Here is a 16,596-nt window from a genome sequence, read left to right as displayed (position 1 = left end):
GTTTTTTTTAAAAAAGGACTATGTAATGCAGTATAGGGACAAAACTGAAAAATTTCATTCTACTGATTTATAGGCTTGGTAATTCACCAGTTTTTTTATTTTATTTATTTATTTAGAATATTTTTCCATAGTTACATGATTCATGATTTTTCCCATTCCTCTTCCCTCCCTGCTCTCAGAGCTGACAAGCAATTCCACCAGGTTATACATGTATCACTGTTTGAAACTATTATAAGAGAATTAGGGAAAGTTTAGTAAGAGGTATAGATGGCTAGATGGATGACAGAGAAGGTTCCAAGAATGGAATGATGGAGTGAGACTTCTTTTCTGAGGGACTCTCTGGATGCACCTGCTGGCAGTTAGAGGCTTTTCTTAGCTGCTGGAGGTGAAGAGCCTAGAAAATAACTGTCTCCTGTAAATCCATCTATTCTGGGAAAGATCAAGTTGAGCAGTGATTCTGGCTTGATTGGTGGACATATCAAACCAGTTCAGCTCCTTGATTTTACCCCTTTTGTGGACTTGCTATGACTCCTGGAGGCTGTGAACAATGCTGGGACAGAAGTGGACCCCTGCAGTGAGACTCACATTCCCTTCTGACCTTACAGGCTAGATCTGTCAGCCTGAACTAGTGTAGGTTTTTTTTTTTAAAAGAAAAATGTTACATGATTCATGTTCTTACTCTTCCCTCCACCCCCACCCCCACCACATACCCCCCCAACAGCCCCGTAGCCGATGCACATTTCCACTGGTTTCTTCATATGTCATCGATCAAGACCTATTTCCATATTATTGATAGCTGTACTAGGGTGGTCATTTAGAGTTTACATCCCAAATCATGTGCGCATCAACCCATGTGTTCAAGCAGTTGTTTTTCTTCTGTGTTTCTACTCCTGTAGTTCTTCCTCTGAGTGTGGGTAGCCTTCTTTTCCATAAATCCCTCAGAATTGTCCTGGGTCATTGCGTTGCTGCTCATACAGAAGTCCATTATATTAGATTTTAACATGGTCTCTGTGTACAATGTTCTCCTGGTTCTGCTCCTTTCACTCTGCATCAATTCCTGGAGGTCTTTTCAGTTCACATGGAATTCCTCCAAGAACTAGTGTAGTTTTGCCCCATTCCCTTTGCCTGAATTTACCAATTAGAAATTAGCTTAGTCTGTCCATTTCCTCAATACCTAACCCCAAGTTTTAATAAACAGGTTTTCTTTACTTTCTGTGCCTTTCTCCAAACCCAAGAAATAACCCACAGAAAGATAGCCTTCAACCCTTGTCTTTTCCCTGGCTAGGCTGACCAGTAAACTAACAACTGTCATTCACCAACCAATGTGATTTTATTCAACTCACATATCCCTTAGGTAGGTTCTCAGTTATCCTTTGTATCCTATTACTTGTGGGTGTGTGGGTGTGTCCTGGTTGTGTGTGTCACCTCTGTATTACTCCAGTTAGATAGTTACTTATTTCAAATCCTATTTCTATAAGGAATTAAATTAAGGGTTTGACTAAAATATGCGAGAATTCTAAATTAATATTGTGGTAGCTGATTTTAAAATATTTTAGCTCAAGCCAAAAAGACTTTTAGTAGCTTTATTTACCAAAAGGTGGAAAGAGTGGAAGTAGAGAAATACAAAAAGAGGGTAGAGAAGATTGCTCCAGCAAGCCCAGCAGGGCTTGACCAGAGGAACTGGAGTTCCACCCACATAGCCTCCTCAAAAACGGAAGGCCTCTCCAAAACTAATCTCTCTCCAGACACCAGGAGAGGAAGACCAGCTACTCACTCACCCAAGAGAAAGTCCAAGTCCCAAGTTACCTCCAAGAGGCAGGTCACCAGTCGAAGATGACTACCCAAAACAATGATAACCTCCAGAAGACTCTCTACTGAGTCTACAAGACTACTTGCTGAAGACTCTCTCCAGCTGAAGAAGTTCAGGGCTTTTACAGTGACTTCTTGTCCCTTCCCCTCTTCACAGGGGCCAATCACAGCTTCCAAATTGCTTAGCACTGCCCAGGGGGGCAGTGTCTGAGGGATTCACAACTCTCATCCTCTAAAGGTATAAACTCTAATCAAAAGGATTCACAAGTTCCTGTCTGATTGAGTTTCTGAGGGTGTGAATTCTTTAAAGTAAGTGACTTGTGAATTCTCTTACTTGTTGGCTAACAAAGTATTAAGTAGGGATGTTTTCAGTTTTTGGCTGATTAAATTAAAAGCTGCTGATTGATAGACAAAGAAAGTTTGATTCACAATTCACACTTCCATGTCATTCATATTTGCAGTAGAGTGATCTTTTAACATCAAAAACCCAATCATTACCCCATTGAACCATGTGATTGATCATATGTTTTTCTTCTGCATTTCTGTTCACACAGTTCTTTCTCTGGATGTTGATAGTGTTCTTTCTCATAAATCCCTCAGAAATGTCCCGGATCATTGCTTTGCTGCTAGTAGAGAAGTCCATTACATTCAGTTGTGCCACAGTGTATCCAGTCTCTGTGTATAACGTGCTCCTGGTTCTGCTCCTTTTGCTCTGCATCAATTCCTGGAGGTCTTTCCAGTTCACATAGAAAACCTCCAGTTCATCATTCCTTTCAGCACAATAGTATTCCATTACCACCAGATACCCTTCTAAAATCCTAAAACCTCACCACGATATAGAGGTGATCAAATAAGGCTATGCTGATAGAGCATACACTTTGGAAACCTTGGAAAGACTAATTAAGGAAAGAACTAGTTTAGCTAAATTTACAGAGACCACCAATTATATATTGCTGGCCATGGAGACTCATTAAACCACCTAATAATAAGGGCATAGAGGGGTTGAGAGCTGTATCACTGTGCCAAAATGCCTGAAATCATGGCTTCCTCAAGTACTAAAGCAATAAGAAATTACCAAAACTAGGTTACTCTTTACAAAAGTAAAGGCACTGTATCACAAACTGTTGATCAAGAGGAAATGAAGGTCTTTCTCTGAGGCTACATTGAAAAATAAATGAGAAAAATCAATGATTTTTAAGTATGTAATGCTCTTAAATTCATTTTTAAAATGTTAAATTATTTGAAAGTTCAATAACATGCAAAAAGACACTGATAATAATCTGAGAGCTAATAAAATTTTGATGAAGATATTCTGAAAAGGGTTAGAACTTTTTTTTATTTTATTGATTAATTATGAAAAATTTTCCATTATTCATATTCTTTCCCTCCCCTATGCCATACAGAGCTGTCAATGTATTGCACACGTTTTTCTTCTATGTGAATTTTTTTTAAAACCGAGAACAATAATGATAAAGTGAATCTTTTGTTACCTTTTCCCTATATCTTTTAGTTAAAAAAAAAAAAAGCATGGCATCATGTAATTCTTTATGCCTATAACACCCTCTTCCCAATTTCTCAATGTTAAAATGCTAATCTTTCAAAATCCAATCCAGATGCTGTGCCTTCCCTCAAGCCCTTCTTGATTCCCCAAGCCAGATGAGATCTCTCACCCTTCTGTATTCCAAACATTTTGTTTTACATCTGGCCATTTGTGGCAAAAGGAAGAAAAGGGGGAAGAGAAAAAGAGGATGGAATGTTGTATAGATTGTAAAATAATCTCTGTTCATTTTTTTTGCCCCAAAGAATGGTTCAATCTGGGGGGAGTGTTGGTGGCTGTGGGGAAAGACTGGTGCAAAAACAATAACAAAAATTAACCAAAAATTTTTAAAGGAAACAAGTTGTTTTTCTTTCTCTTGTGGCGTTTATCACATTCTAACTTGCATTATAGTTATTTGTGTAACTATCTCATCTTCCCTACTAGATACTGCAAACTTTGATGACAGGAATTGTCTTACTCATTTTTTTATCTCCTCAAGCTGGAAAGCAAAAGTAGTCAATCAGTCCATATTTATGTAATGAGTAAATGGATGGATGGAAGGATGAAATGAATAAAAAAAGTTAAATAGAGAGCAAATAAGACTATGCATGGAAGCATTAAAGCTAGATTTAAAAAAGGAAAAAAAGAGTAGTTATTATGGCTAAGCTTCTGAGGTTGACCTTTAGTAATAAGAAAAATATATAAAACAAATATGAAACAACTGTTTTCATGTAGTTTCTCTATTTTCTTAAAATTATGAAGCTAACGTGTCAGTGATAAAAAGAAACTGATTAAAAACAAATATATGAAACATTAATTTAGAAAACAGAAGTTTGAGACATGACTGTCAGATGAAGGAAGGGGTGGGGTGGGATACCTGAAAACTCTTAACGATGAATCATTTTCTGGAAAGGGAAACAGTAATAAGTAAAAGCTAAATTTAAAAGTCTGTTCAGTAGAGAAAATCCTATCTCTTACTCTCACATTATACTGACAGATCTCCTTTGTGTACATAACTATAGTGGAAGTGAGTTGTAACAGTTACCAAAAGGAAACCTTCTCAAATGCCACTTTCCTTTCTGACTCAGACATTCCATTTCCCTCTATCGCTATAATTTCCCCATACTGAACTCTCATCTCGCTATATCTAGCAGTTCCACAGTATTGCTTTTATAAATTCCCCCTACTGAAATCCTTACCAATGCATTTTTCTTTCTGTTTTTCCTACTATAATTTTCCTCTTGAAATAGACTAAGTCTTGCTCTAGCAATCCAATATGTACATCATTCTGGTTATCTTGTATATAAAAGAGAATTTACTTAATTTTAAACATCAACTTTCTATAGCACAATATAATATAAAATATAGATTTTTAAAATTAAAATTTCTTCCCAATCTTTTAGATTAAAATAAATAAATTAGAGCAATAGAGCTATACTCTATCATTTCCTTGACAGGGTTCTATCTCAACATGGTGATTAAAGTGGACTACAGCATACAGCACTCTCCATGATCAATTCTTTAGTTAAATGAAACTTTTTTTTCCTTAAATTAAAAATAATAATTTTTTCAATGAACATTTATTAACTTTACCTCCTACCTTCCCTAAAATGAAATAAGGAGAAAAACGAAACCTTTGAAACAAATATGCATTCAAGCAAAATGAATTCCCAAATTTGCCATATATTATTCTGTATCCCGAGTCCATTGCTTCTATTAGGAGGTGAATAGCATGCTTCATCAGTGGTCCTCTCTGTCTGGTCTACCTTAATCAGAATTATTAAGTCTTTTAAAATTGCTTGTCTTTACAATTTTTTTAGAGTAGACATTGTTCTTTTAGTTCTGTTCACTTTATTGCATCAGTTCATGAAGTCTTTCCAAGTCATTTCTTATGGCACAATAGTATTCCATTACTTTCAAATACCATAATTTGTTCAGCTATTTTCCAACTGATAGGTACTGTCTTGAATTCTCAGTTCTTTGCCATCACAAAAAGAGCTGCTATAAATATTTTTGCACATATAGATCTTTTTCCTTAGTTAAAAAATTATTTATTTTTATCAAGTATCAAGCATTCGTTTTCTCTTTCTGCCCCTCCCTCTAGCAGTGGAAAAAATAAGTATAGAAACACAGAACCCTGATACCACATAAGCATAATTAAACAAAAAACAAATTCCTGAATTAGTTTTTATTTATATTAGTCTTTTATCTTTGTCCTAAGGTGATTAGTATTTTCCCCCATTATACTGGATTTGTGGTTTTTCATTTAGTTGATCAGAAGAGCTCTTAAGACTTCATTCTGGGGGGCAGCTGGGTGGCTCAGTGAATTGAGAGCCAGGCCTAGAGATGGAAAGTCCTAGGTTCAAATCTGGCCTCAAATACTTCCCAGCTATGTGACCCTGGGCAAGTCACTTGACCCCCATTGCCTAGCCCTTACCACTCTTCTGCCTTGGAACCAATACACAGTATTGATTTCAAGATGGAAGGTAAGGGTTTTAATTTAAAAACAACAACAACAAAAGACTTCATTCTACATGAGTTCAGATAAGTGTTTCATTGTCTTTTTGAAATCATCTTTCCCCCTCATCTCTTATAGCAAAATAATATTTCATCATATTCATATACCATAATTTGTTCTGTCATTTAGTTGATAGATATCCCTTTAGCTTCCAGTTTTTTACCACCACAAAAATCCTATAATTTTGTACAAATAGGACCATTTCCTCTTTCTTTGACCTTTTTTTGGTTATAGGCCTAGCAGAGTCAAAGATACCATTTTTAATTTTTTGTGCATAATTCCAAATTGCTTTCCAGAGCTTTATACTTTCACATCTCATTCGAAAGTATATCTTTGTGCTTGCTTGATTTCCTATAGCCTCTCTAACATTTGCTATTTTCTTTTTTTGTCATCTTTGCCAATCTGATGGATGTGATATGGTACCTCAGAACTGCATTTATTTTTCTAATTAGTAGCAGTTTGGAGCATATTTTTATGTGACCATTGATGACCTAGTTTTCTACCCTCGAGAACTGCCTGTTTAAATCCTAAGACTATTTGTCAAGTTGAGAGTGGATTTTATTCTAATGAATTTGAATTCATTCGTTATATATCTTAGAAGTGAGTTTTTAATTAGAGAAAAATCTGCTGCAAAAGATCCTCCCCCCAGTTAATGTTTTCTTTTTAATCTTAGTTGTATTGGTTTTGTATATATATAAAATTTTCAATTATATGTAATCAAAATTGTCTAATTCATCTTCTTCAATCCTTTCTTATTCTTTGTTTGATCACACAGTGTTAAAATAATTTAAAATAAGGGGTTGGAACAAAAACTATTATGCTATAGCTGAATATAAAAGGAGTAGCAATTATGATCTTAGCCAAGGGAAATAAAAAATATTTAATCAAAAGAGATAAACAGCAACATTACATTTTGCTGAAAGGTCCTGAAGACCAGTAGTGTCAAGTTGAAATAAAAAGGATCCTTGCTGGTTATATACTGGTTAGAAAACCACATATTAACATAACCTATATTATACTGTATTTTTATTCACTTTGTTTAACATGTTTTATAGAGATCCACGAGTTTGACACAACTTCCATACACAATGAATTAATTTAAATACTTAATATATATGCCCCAAATAATAGAACATTTAAGTATTTTTTTAAGTTAAATTAATTACAAGGAGAAAGAAGCAAATTGACAATAGTAGGGAAACTTAATGTGCCACTTTTATTCCTAGATAAACTTAGCCCAAAAATAAATAAGGAAAAAGTTAAAAGACCTGAAGAGAATTTTTTTAATGTTAGAAATATGTTAGATGTCTGGCATTTCTGCAATAGGAATGGGAAGGAGCATACAAATTTCCAAGTTATGTGTAGCATCTTTTAAAAAATTCATGTAATTAAAGGGCCATCGAAAAAGTAGTAAAAAACAACTGGACAATAACTTAATCTTAAAAAATTGGTGTGTCAAAGACCAAATCATAGGAAAGATAATTTCAATGAAGATAACAATCAAAGTAATAACAAAAATACGCTAAAAATTTTGGGATTCAGCCAATAAAGTTCTTAGTGAAAATTTTATGGCTCTAAACATTTTCAATAACAAAAAAAGGGAAAGAATAAATCAATGAATTAGAAATGCAATTTAAAAAAATCTAATATATTAAATAATCCAAATTAAATACCATAGCATAAATCTTGAAAATCAATGAATAAATTGTAAAAATCGAAAGAAACCTCCCCTCCTAAAATTAACAAATAACACTAGAAAACTGTTTTTTAGGAGGAAAAACTTTAAATCATTCACTAATTTGCTTAAAAAGAGAAAAACCAAATATATTATAATTATATCATCATTATAATATGATTATATTATCAAATTATAATATCAAACATAAGGAAAATGCTCAACAAGACATCATTAATTAATTATTAATTAATGAGATATTATAATATATTATTAGAAACTATTTTCTACAACTATATACCAACAAAACTGATAATTTATATAAAATGTATGATTACTTTCAAAATTACAAAATACCCACACTAACAGAACAAGAAACAGAGAATTTAAAAATCAAATAATCCAAAAGGAAAAAAAAATTAGACAAGATATAAATGAACTCTAAGTAGAAAAAAAGAACTAGACAGTTTCATAAGTAAACTGTATAACATTTTCACAATTCATTCCAACATTACATAAACTGCAAAAACAGTGAAAGAAAGAATCCTACCAAAACCCTTTCATGACAGATAATATGGTCTTTACATATAAACCAGGGAGAATCAAAACAGAAAAAGGCCATAGACCAATATCTATAATGAACATTGATGAAAATATATTTTTAAAAATTAACAAAGAAGCTAAAATAAAATATCTTAAAGATTTTACACACACACACACACACACACACATACACACACACACACGATAGCCATGTTGGATTTGTGCCAGGACTGCATGGCTCTTTTAATATCAGGAAAATGATAAACTTAATTAACCACATTAATGATGAAATGATCACATATATTTATTATTTTTATCAGATTCAGAAAAACTTGTTGACAAAATATCACCTATTAAAAATGCTAAAAAAACATAAGAATAGGCATTTGTGATAAGTAGCATATTATCTAAAATTGTAAGCCAATATTATGTAACAAGGAAAAATCAGAATCCTTCTCTAATTTAAAAAAAAATCCCAAGGGTGAAGCAAGGATGCTCACTGTCATCACTTCTATTTGACTAAGTACTAGAAATGCTGACTATAGCAATAAGATAAGAAAAAGAAAAGAAAATAAGTATAAGAAGAAACAAAATGATCACTTTTTTCAGATATGATGGTGAGCTTAAAGAAACCCGCAGTCATCTAAAAATATATTTGAAACTAAGAATATCTTTAGCAAAGTTACAAGATAAAAAATGAATCTACACAAATCCAAAAATATCTAACAAGAAGAGACAGAGAAATACTATTTAAAATAATTACAGAATATTTAAAATACTTGAGTCCACCTACCAGGATACATAGAAGAACTACAGAAATATAGACATAATTAATTAGAGAAATATTAATTGACCATGGTTAGGGTAAGTAAAATGAACTCTGACCAAATAAATTTGCTTATTCAATATACCAATAATACTACCAAAAGACTATTTTAGAGAACTAGAAAATATAATAATGAAAGTAATATGGAGGCACAAAAGGTAAGAATCTCCAGGAAAATAATGGAAAAAAGTGGGAATGAAGAGATCCTAGCAGTAACAGATCTCAAATTCTACTATAAACAAGTAATTGGGGGGAAAAATTGACACAGGTTAACAATCGGTGGATTTTAAGTACAAAAAATACATAAGTAAATGAATCTAGTAACCTATTGCTTGATAAACACAAAGCTCCCAGGTAAGGGAATAAAGACTCATTATTTGATAAAACCTGCTGAGAATATTAGATAGCAGTATGTAAGAAATTAATAATTTAAATACCAAGTTCCCAGTGAGTATATATTTTGATATAAAATGTCACATCATAAACTAGAAAAACATGGAAAAGAATTAGTTCTCAGATCTATGGATGGGGGAAAAGTTCTCCTTCTCTGACCTTTGACTTCCTTTGGGTATAGACCTAATAATGTGATCAATGGATTAAAGGGAATACAGTTTAGTAATGTTTTCATAGTTCCAAATTACTTTCCAAAATTGCTAAACCAATTCACAGATCCACTAACAATGCACCACTGTACCTATTTTTCTCCCTTCTAATAGCACAAAAGCTGGTACTTAGTAGACGATAAATGTTTATTGACTTGACATTGGTTAATTTCTTTATCTTTGCCAATATGACAAAGTGTGATGTAGAACTTCAGAGCTGTTTTGAATTTGAATTTCTCTAATTCTTAGTGATTTGGAACATTTTTCACATGGCTATTGATAGTTTGTAAAATTGCCGTTCATATCCAATGACCATTTATCCACTGGAAAATGGTTCTTATAAATTTCAATCAATTCTTTGTAAATCTTGGAAAAAGACTTTTTTTAAAGGAGAAATCTGCTTCAGGGATTCTTTCCCAGGTATCTATTTCTCAAAGATAGCACACTTCTGACCTATAGCTCTATTCCTTTTATGTTTTCAGCCTTCTACAATTTGCTTTCTTTCTTTCAAAGTCCAACAAACAGAACTGATAATCAACATATATTCTTGCAAATTCTGCTTTAAAAAAATCAAAAGAAAACCAACATATAATACTAGAACATATTCCCAGTTCTTTCAGACTAGAAGTTCTTTTAGGAATACGGAATCTGTTATTTATTTAATAGAGAAAATAATCATGCATACAATACATTGAAAGAAATAATTTTTCAAACCATTAGATGAAATAAGATTGAAAGACAAAAATAACAATCAAAAGTCCCCAAATGAAGATTGCCTAAGATTTTAAAATAATTATATTATTGCTAGATTTGGAATTGGAATACATTATATTTTGATTTCTGTGACAAATGTTTGAGACATCCCATTTTATCTCTGGTTTAAAAGAAAATACAATTATGACTATGTTTTCACAAAAATAAGTCTATAATGTTAATGACAAAATTTTGTAATCATATGAAAAAATCCTTCAAGTCACCAACAATGAGAAAAATGCAAATTAAAACAACTTGGGTTCAGCCTCACATTCATTTGATTGGCAACCATGATCAAAACAAAGGAGAAAATGACAACTATTAGATCATATGGAAAAATAAGCATGCTAATGGACTACAGGTGGAACATGAATTGTTCAGAATCTGGAAAGGAATTTGCCATTATGTTCTCAAAATCAATGAACTGTGTGTTGTGGAGGTTAAAATTAATATGCAAAATACCAAATATTATATTTATAAATTTTTATTAATAATAAACCAACTGAACAAGCTAATTAAAAAGGTACTAAACAGCCCACTCCCAAGAGCAAAAGAGCCAGTACAAGGCGGAGCCTCAGAACTTATACAAATGTGAGGACACAAACGTAAACAAAAGGAAAAGCATTCTAGGTAATACAGAAAGGAAGTTTGAGTAATGTAGTTTTAGGGATTTGAGATATTTCTGACTATACAGTGTGCAATACCATTACTGGTATAAGATCCAAAGAAAGACAAAAAGCATTCAGATGTACAAAAATATTTAAAGCAACAATTTTTGCTGGAGCAGAAAACTGGAAACTAAGGAGGTATTCATTAAATAAGGAATGGTTAAACAAATCAGGGTTTACAAATGTAATAGAATATAATTATTGCACTTTAAGAAATGACGAAAAGGATAGATTCCAGCACTTAGAACAGTGCCTGGTATGTAGTAGGTACTTAATAGATGTTTATCTATTAACTGATTCAGAAAAACCTATTACAATTTGTATGTAGAATGATGTAGAATGAAGTGAGTAGAATGAGAACAATTGATAAACGCTATAAAGAAACAACTGGAAAGACTTAAGAACATGCAGTGACTAAGCGTGTCTTTGGAATATCAACAATGAAATATGTTTTCTAATTTCTGAGAAAGAGGTAGTGGAGTAGAACTGTAAAATGAGACATGTTGATGTGTGGATTTGTTTTGTTTATTACAAATGAAGGTTTGTTTATTTTTAATTCTGAGGTGGGGGTGATTTGGATAGGACAGAAAAAGGTTAATAATAGAGATGCTTTCCCTCCCCCCAAAAAAACAATAAAGGAAAGAAGCACTATTAAGCCATTTAATGAATACAAGAGAAAAGAAATTCAAAAGGAGAAACAGAAAAGCAGAATAGCTTTGAAACTAACATATCTAATTTATTAATAGCCTTTATTAAAAAGCACATATAATAACGAAAATTCATTGTTTCAGATACAATTGTCTTTTGTTGTTGTTCTTTGTACATGAAAATGCTTTTGTTTGTTGGTGTTTGTCAAGTTGAAGAATAACCAAAAAAGGGAAATCAAAAAAGTCAACTTTAATCATAATCAAAATTTGGCAGTTTTTTTAATTATTAGAAGTGTATATCTTAATTGATATAATCAATACATGGTTTAAAATTTTTAAAAATGTACAGCCATGAATATTCAAGAGATTATTATTATTACTACTATAAAAGAAGGAGAATAAACAAAGGGAAGTCTTTTAACTCTCCCAGTCATTTTCATGACTGTCATGCTACATCCCTCTCCTCCAACCTGCTTTCTCCCTCTTGTTTTTTTTTTTTTTTTAAACCCTTACCTTCTGTCTTGGAGTCAATACTGCGTATTGGCTCCAAGGCAGAAGTGGTAAGGGCTAGGCAATGGGGGTTAAGTGACTTGCCCAGGGTCACATAGCTGGGAAGTGTCTGAGGCCGGATTTGAACCTAGGACCTCCCGTCTCTAGGTCTGGCTCTCAATCCACTGAGCTACCCAGCTGCCCCCTCCCTCTTGTTTTGAGTATAGTAATTAAATCAACATTATTACTGTTGGAAAGACATGACAATCATTTGTCCTAGAACTCTATTCACCGACTCTGTGACCTGGTCACCACATATACTGTATGTTCTTTCTTGCTAAAAGAATGAATAAGCTTCTTGAGGGAAGTTGTCTTGCCTTTCAAATTTGTATGTGTCTGGACTTGGCATACATTAAAGACTTAATAAATGCTTTTTTATTCATTCATAATATGGGAGTACCAAGAGAAGTTTTCTTCATCAGGTATTTTCAATTTAGTCTTTATCATCTTTTTCTTTCCAACTGATTATCTGGGTTTAAACATCAGGTAAATTAGGTGCAGAAGTTTCAAGAAGCTAGGCAAAGGCTTCATAATAATTGCAAAGTCAATGGACACAGGCTTTGACCCTGGAAAGAGTCTTCCAAACAAAGTAGAACATATATTTTGATTTTTAAAAATCTTCAACTTGAGTACTTATGTCATTGAGATAAGATTTTATTATATAATTTGAAATTCTTTATCATTTCAAGTTTATGAGAAAGCTTCTCTTTAGGTAAAATTTGAAGAAATAATTGCTTGGTTATGTTTTTCAGATAAATGAATTCTCTCAAAATACTAATATGTATGAAGCCTGGCCCAATTTTCAGCTTCATAATTTAAAGGCTATGAGACAAAAGTCATCTTTGTGAGACAGTATTTGAATATAATGCATCATAAAAATGGCAAGATGTGCTATTCTTCTCTCCTCAACTCTTCTCATCCTCAGAGCCATAGAGATCACTATTAAATAACAATTTAATTATTACCTGTAATTGTGCTTTCCAGAGCTGCTTTGTGGTAATTTGAGATTTTTGCTGCAGCATATTTTCAATTCGTTGGTTTACTTGTTTTTCCTTTTTGAGCTCATTTTCATAAAATCTAGATCCCTATAAACAAAAACAAAAAGCACAGAAAAATATTTTCAGAAACTCATTTTATTTCCTTGTAATTTATATTAAGAGACTAACAAAACTCTTAAAGACAACCCCTCATTTTTTATGTAGCATAACTTTAAAAGCAATCTAAAGGAGGTTCATAAACTATAATAACTCATCTTAAAGGACAACTTATACAATCTTTAGGTTAATGCTGAGTAATGTCTACAGCAGGTAAGATAAGAAGCAGGCTGGTTGGTTGTACTTCTATTCTTAGTGCCATTCATTCTGCTTGCTGAATTGGGCATTTTACTTTTTTTTGGTTAAATTTTTGTTAAATCTAAATCCCTGGTGGAAATGCAAGCATTTTCACTTGTCATTTAAATTAGAGCAAAGCTGTACTCTATTTAAATAAAATATTCTATTCCAAACTATTAAGTTTGGAAAATAAGTGATAAACCAAAACAATCTATTCATTTATTCTCTACTGTGGCTATAGCAAAATACCAATGTAAAGAAAAGCAAGATAAAGACAAATCTAGTTTGGTTTGTGTAAGGCAAATGAAACTTAGTTCAGCTATCTGTATTATGTTATTAACTCTATGTCCTTTGCCATTTCCTTGGAGAAGAAAAGGGAAGGAAATATATTATATATATGCAGGTACTGAGCTAATTAGCTTTTTCTTTAAGCGAATGTTATCTCATTTGAGTCTTATAACAACCCTGAATGATAGGGGTTATTATTATTCTCATTTTACAGAAGAGGAAACTGAGGCATCAAAAGGTTAACTGCTTTGCCCAGGATCACATAGACAATAACCAAGGCCACATTAGAACTCTGGACATCCTGATTCTAGGCCCAGGACTCTATCTACTGTACTGTCAGCTGCCTCCAAAAGAAAAGGAAAAGGAAGTTATAAACAAAGGGAGGTGCATGGAAAGGATACAAGAATGGAAAATTGTTTGAGAGTCAGGAATTCCTGAAAGGAATTCCAGGGAATTGGAAGGTTCTTGAAGGAAACCCAGGGAATTGAGGAGCAGCATAAGACAGTAGTACTAATACTTAAGACAATGGTCTCCAACATTTTTTAGGAGGAACTAACATGGTTGTATCACTTACTCCCTGTGTGACCTTGAGTAAATCACTTATAACTGGCTGAGCCTTAGTTTCCTCTTTTTAAAATAAAAGTGTTGGCCAACATGATCTCTGGAGTCCCTTTTAGCTTTAGATCTATGGCCTCACGATCCTCAAATGACAGTACTTCTTAGGCATCGTCCAAATTAGATAAGAATTCCTTTGAGTAACTTTAACACCCCCTACAGGTTCTCACCTTAAAGTTTGGAATCAAAGACCAAGGGAAAAAATGAGGATTGGAATTGAACCTTGCAAAACATAAAAGGACAACAAGGAAAGAGAGGGAGGCTATAACCAGATCTGCAATAAGGTCAAACAAGCCCAATCATAAGCTAGAAAAATACATACACTGGTAATAATGAACATGAAGTAAATAAACTGAGCAATCTCTGGAGACAAGAATGAGTTATTTAGATACTGATCTAGAATCAAAAGGCCAAAGGATTATACTTGTCAGTGGAACATGCCTCAACAAAGAGAGAGATATTACTCCCTTAAATGCTCAGCATGGTGCCTGGTACAGAGTAGGAATTTAGTTGAATATTATTGATTGAAGAGTCTATCTGTGAATCCCCACATCTAGTGGTTACTTGGGCAAAAAGTTAACTAAACATCAAAAGCTGCTCTGACCATCTTGCCTCAGTCCTCCAGTTTTCCTCATGCACTGCTCAGCTCTGATTGTCTTTGACTCCTAATCATTATTTAATATCTTGTTGCTGTCATATTCCTTATTAGCTAAATAATTCCTACCCTGCTTTAGTCTGGTCTTTTCACTTATGACAGCATTCTGAAAAGGACTACATCTCTGTCTGCTGATGGTCCTGATAGAGAAACTGCTCTTAATATCTAGTCTCCCCTCAGTACTGTTTCTCTACCTACTCAATCCAGTTCCAAAGGATCTCCTGTTGCTCATGTGATCAAATTTTGACAGATTTACTCTCCCTACATAATTTTTAAAGTTCAAGAGATAGCTGGGTGTGGCAGCCCATTCCCTGAAGTCCTTGTTGCTGGGAAGGCTGAGGCTGATAGGCTGCTTGCATTTGGGGAATTCTGAGCTTCAGTGGGGCTAAAATCTACTGTATATTTGCGCTGTTTGCAGCAATATAGTAAGCCTCTATGTGCAGAATGCTATCAGACTACTTAAGGAGGGTCTGATAGGCCCAGGTTGGAAAAACAACGTAGGTCAAATCTTAAAGTTTCCTTGATGATTGGTATTAGGAAGGGGTCTTTAAGTTTTGTTCTTATCCTGGATGTAATAGGGAGATTCAGCAACAAAATAAATAAAAGTTCAATAGGCTTCTTATATCATCTGCACTACCTATGCTAGGCCTGCACAGCTAAGTTTAAGGTCCTTCACAATCCATTTTTTCTTTTGCTAATATTCAATAATATCTCCATAGCACTACTAGATAATTAATGATCCTATTCACAGATAGACATCAAAAACTCCTTTACCAAATAATGTTACAAACATAAAATGACTAGAAATTATTCTATATTTTTAGGGAACAAAAGATACAGATCAATAGGGATGAGCCAAAACTATGCCTTACTTTAGTAATCAAAATCTGTTGGGTTACAAATCAAGAACAAATGAGTATTCCATTGTTTGATCTATTCTGTGCTCAGAACTACATTAGAAACAGCAACAACAATAAATTTAAAAACAAATTAAAGTACTTAAAAACAAATCTGAAGCTGACTTCTTATTTTTAAAATGAGAGTAAAAATTCTATTGATTATTTTCTTTTAGAAATAAGTTTACTTCTATTTAAGGAATTAATGAAGAGAAACAAAAACATACCTTACTGGCTTCCATGATAATTTTATTTATTTTCTGTTTATCTAATCCTTCCATTCCTGCTTTGTTATCATTCAGTCCCATTCTAAGCAGAAGCCCGTCTTTGTCCATTATGCAAATGAATAAATTAGCTGTTAATTAGCTGAAAAAAGGATAAAAATTAAGCATTACTTTTAAAAAAGGAAAGTCTCAATGTCTTAGGAAAAACATTGGCTGGAAATTGGGTAAACAGGGTTCTTTTCTCAGCTCTGCCAATGACTCTGGGTAAACCTGGCCAAATCACTTCATTTTTTCTTTAGACCTTGATCCTCTTAGCTATAAAATAAGAGGACTGAATTAGATGTTCTCTAACATCTCTTTTGGCTGATATTCTATGCTTCCTATATTTAGTAATATGTTTATATTAAGTATATTTTGTGATTTTAACAGTTAGAAAATACAACTGTTTTTGTAAGACTTT

The 16,596-nt window shown here is 33.1% G+C and overlaps 1 protein-coding gene across 1 annotated transcript in view; it reads right to left on the bottom strand.

The window, feature by feature from the left end:
- The window catches only part of POLK (DNA polymerase kappa), a 78,767-nt gene that overhangs the window by 39,409 nt on the left and 22,762 nt on the right, over positions 1 to 16,596 (bottom strand). Inside the window, exons 2-3 of the mRNA XM_044663093.1 lie at positions 16,140 to 16,278; positions 13,093 to 13,212 (exon numbers count right to left, since the gene is read on the bottom strand). Coding sequence (XP_044519028.1) covers positions 13,093 to 13,212; positions 16,140 to 16,247 — 228 coding nt within the window. The 5' untranslated portion in view covers positions 16,248 to 16,278. The remainder of the gene's footprint in view (positions 1 to 13,092; positions 13,213 to 16,139; positions 16,279 to 16,596) is intronic.

This window comes from Gracilinanus agilis, chromosome 1 (assembly GCF_016433145.1).
Source record: "Gracilinanus agilis isolate LMUSP501 chromosome 1, AgileGrace, whole genome shotgun sequence".
NCBI lineage: Eukaryota > Metazoa > Chordata > Mammalia > Didelphimorphia > Didelphidae > Gracilinanus > Gracilinanus agilis.
Note: the sequence above shows the minus strand (reverse complement) of the source record. Positions and strands in the feature narration are given on the sequence as shown.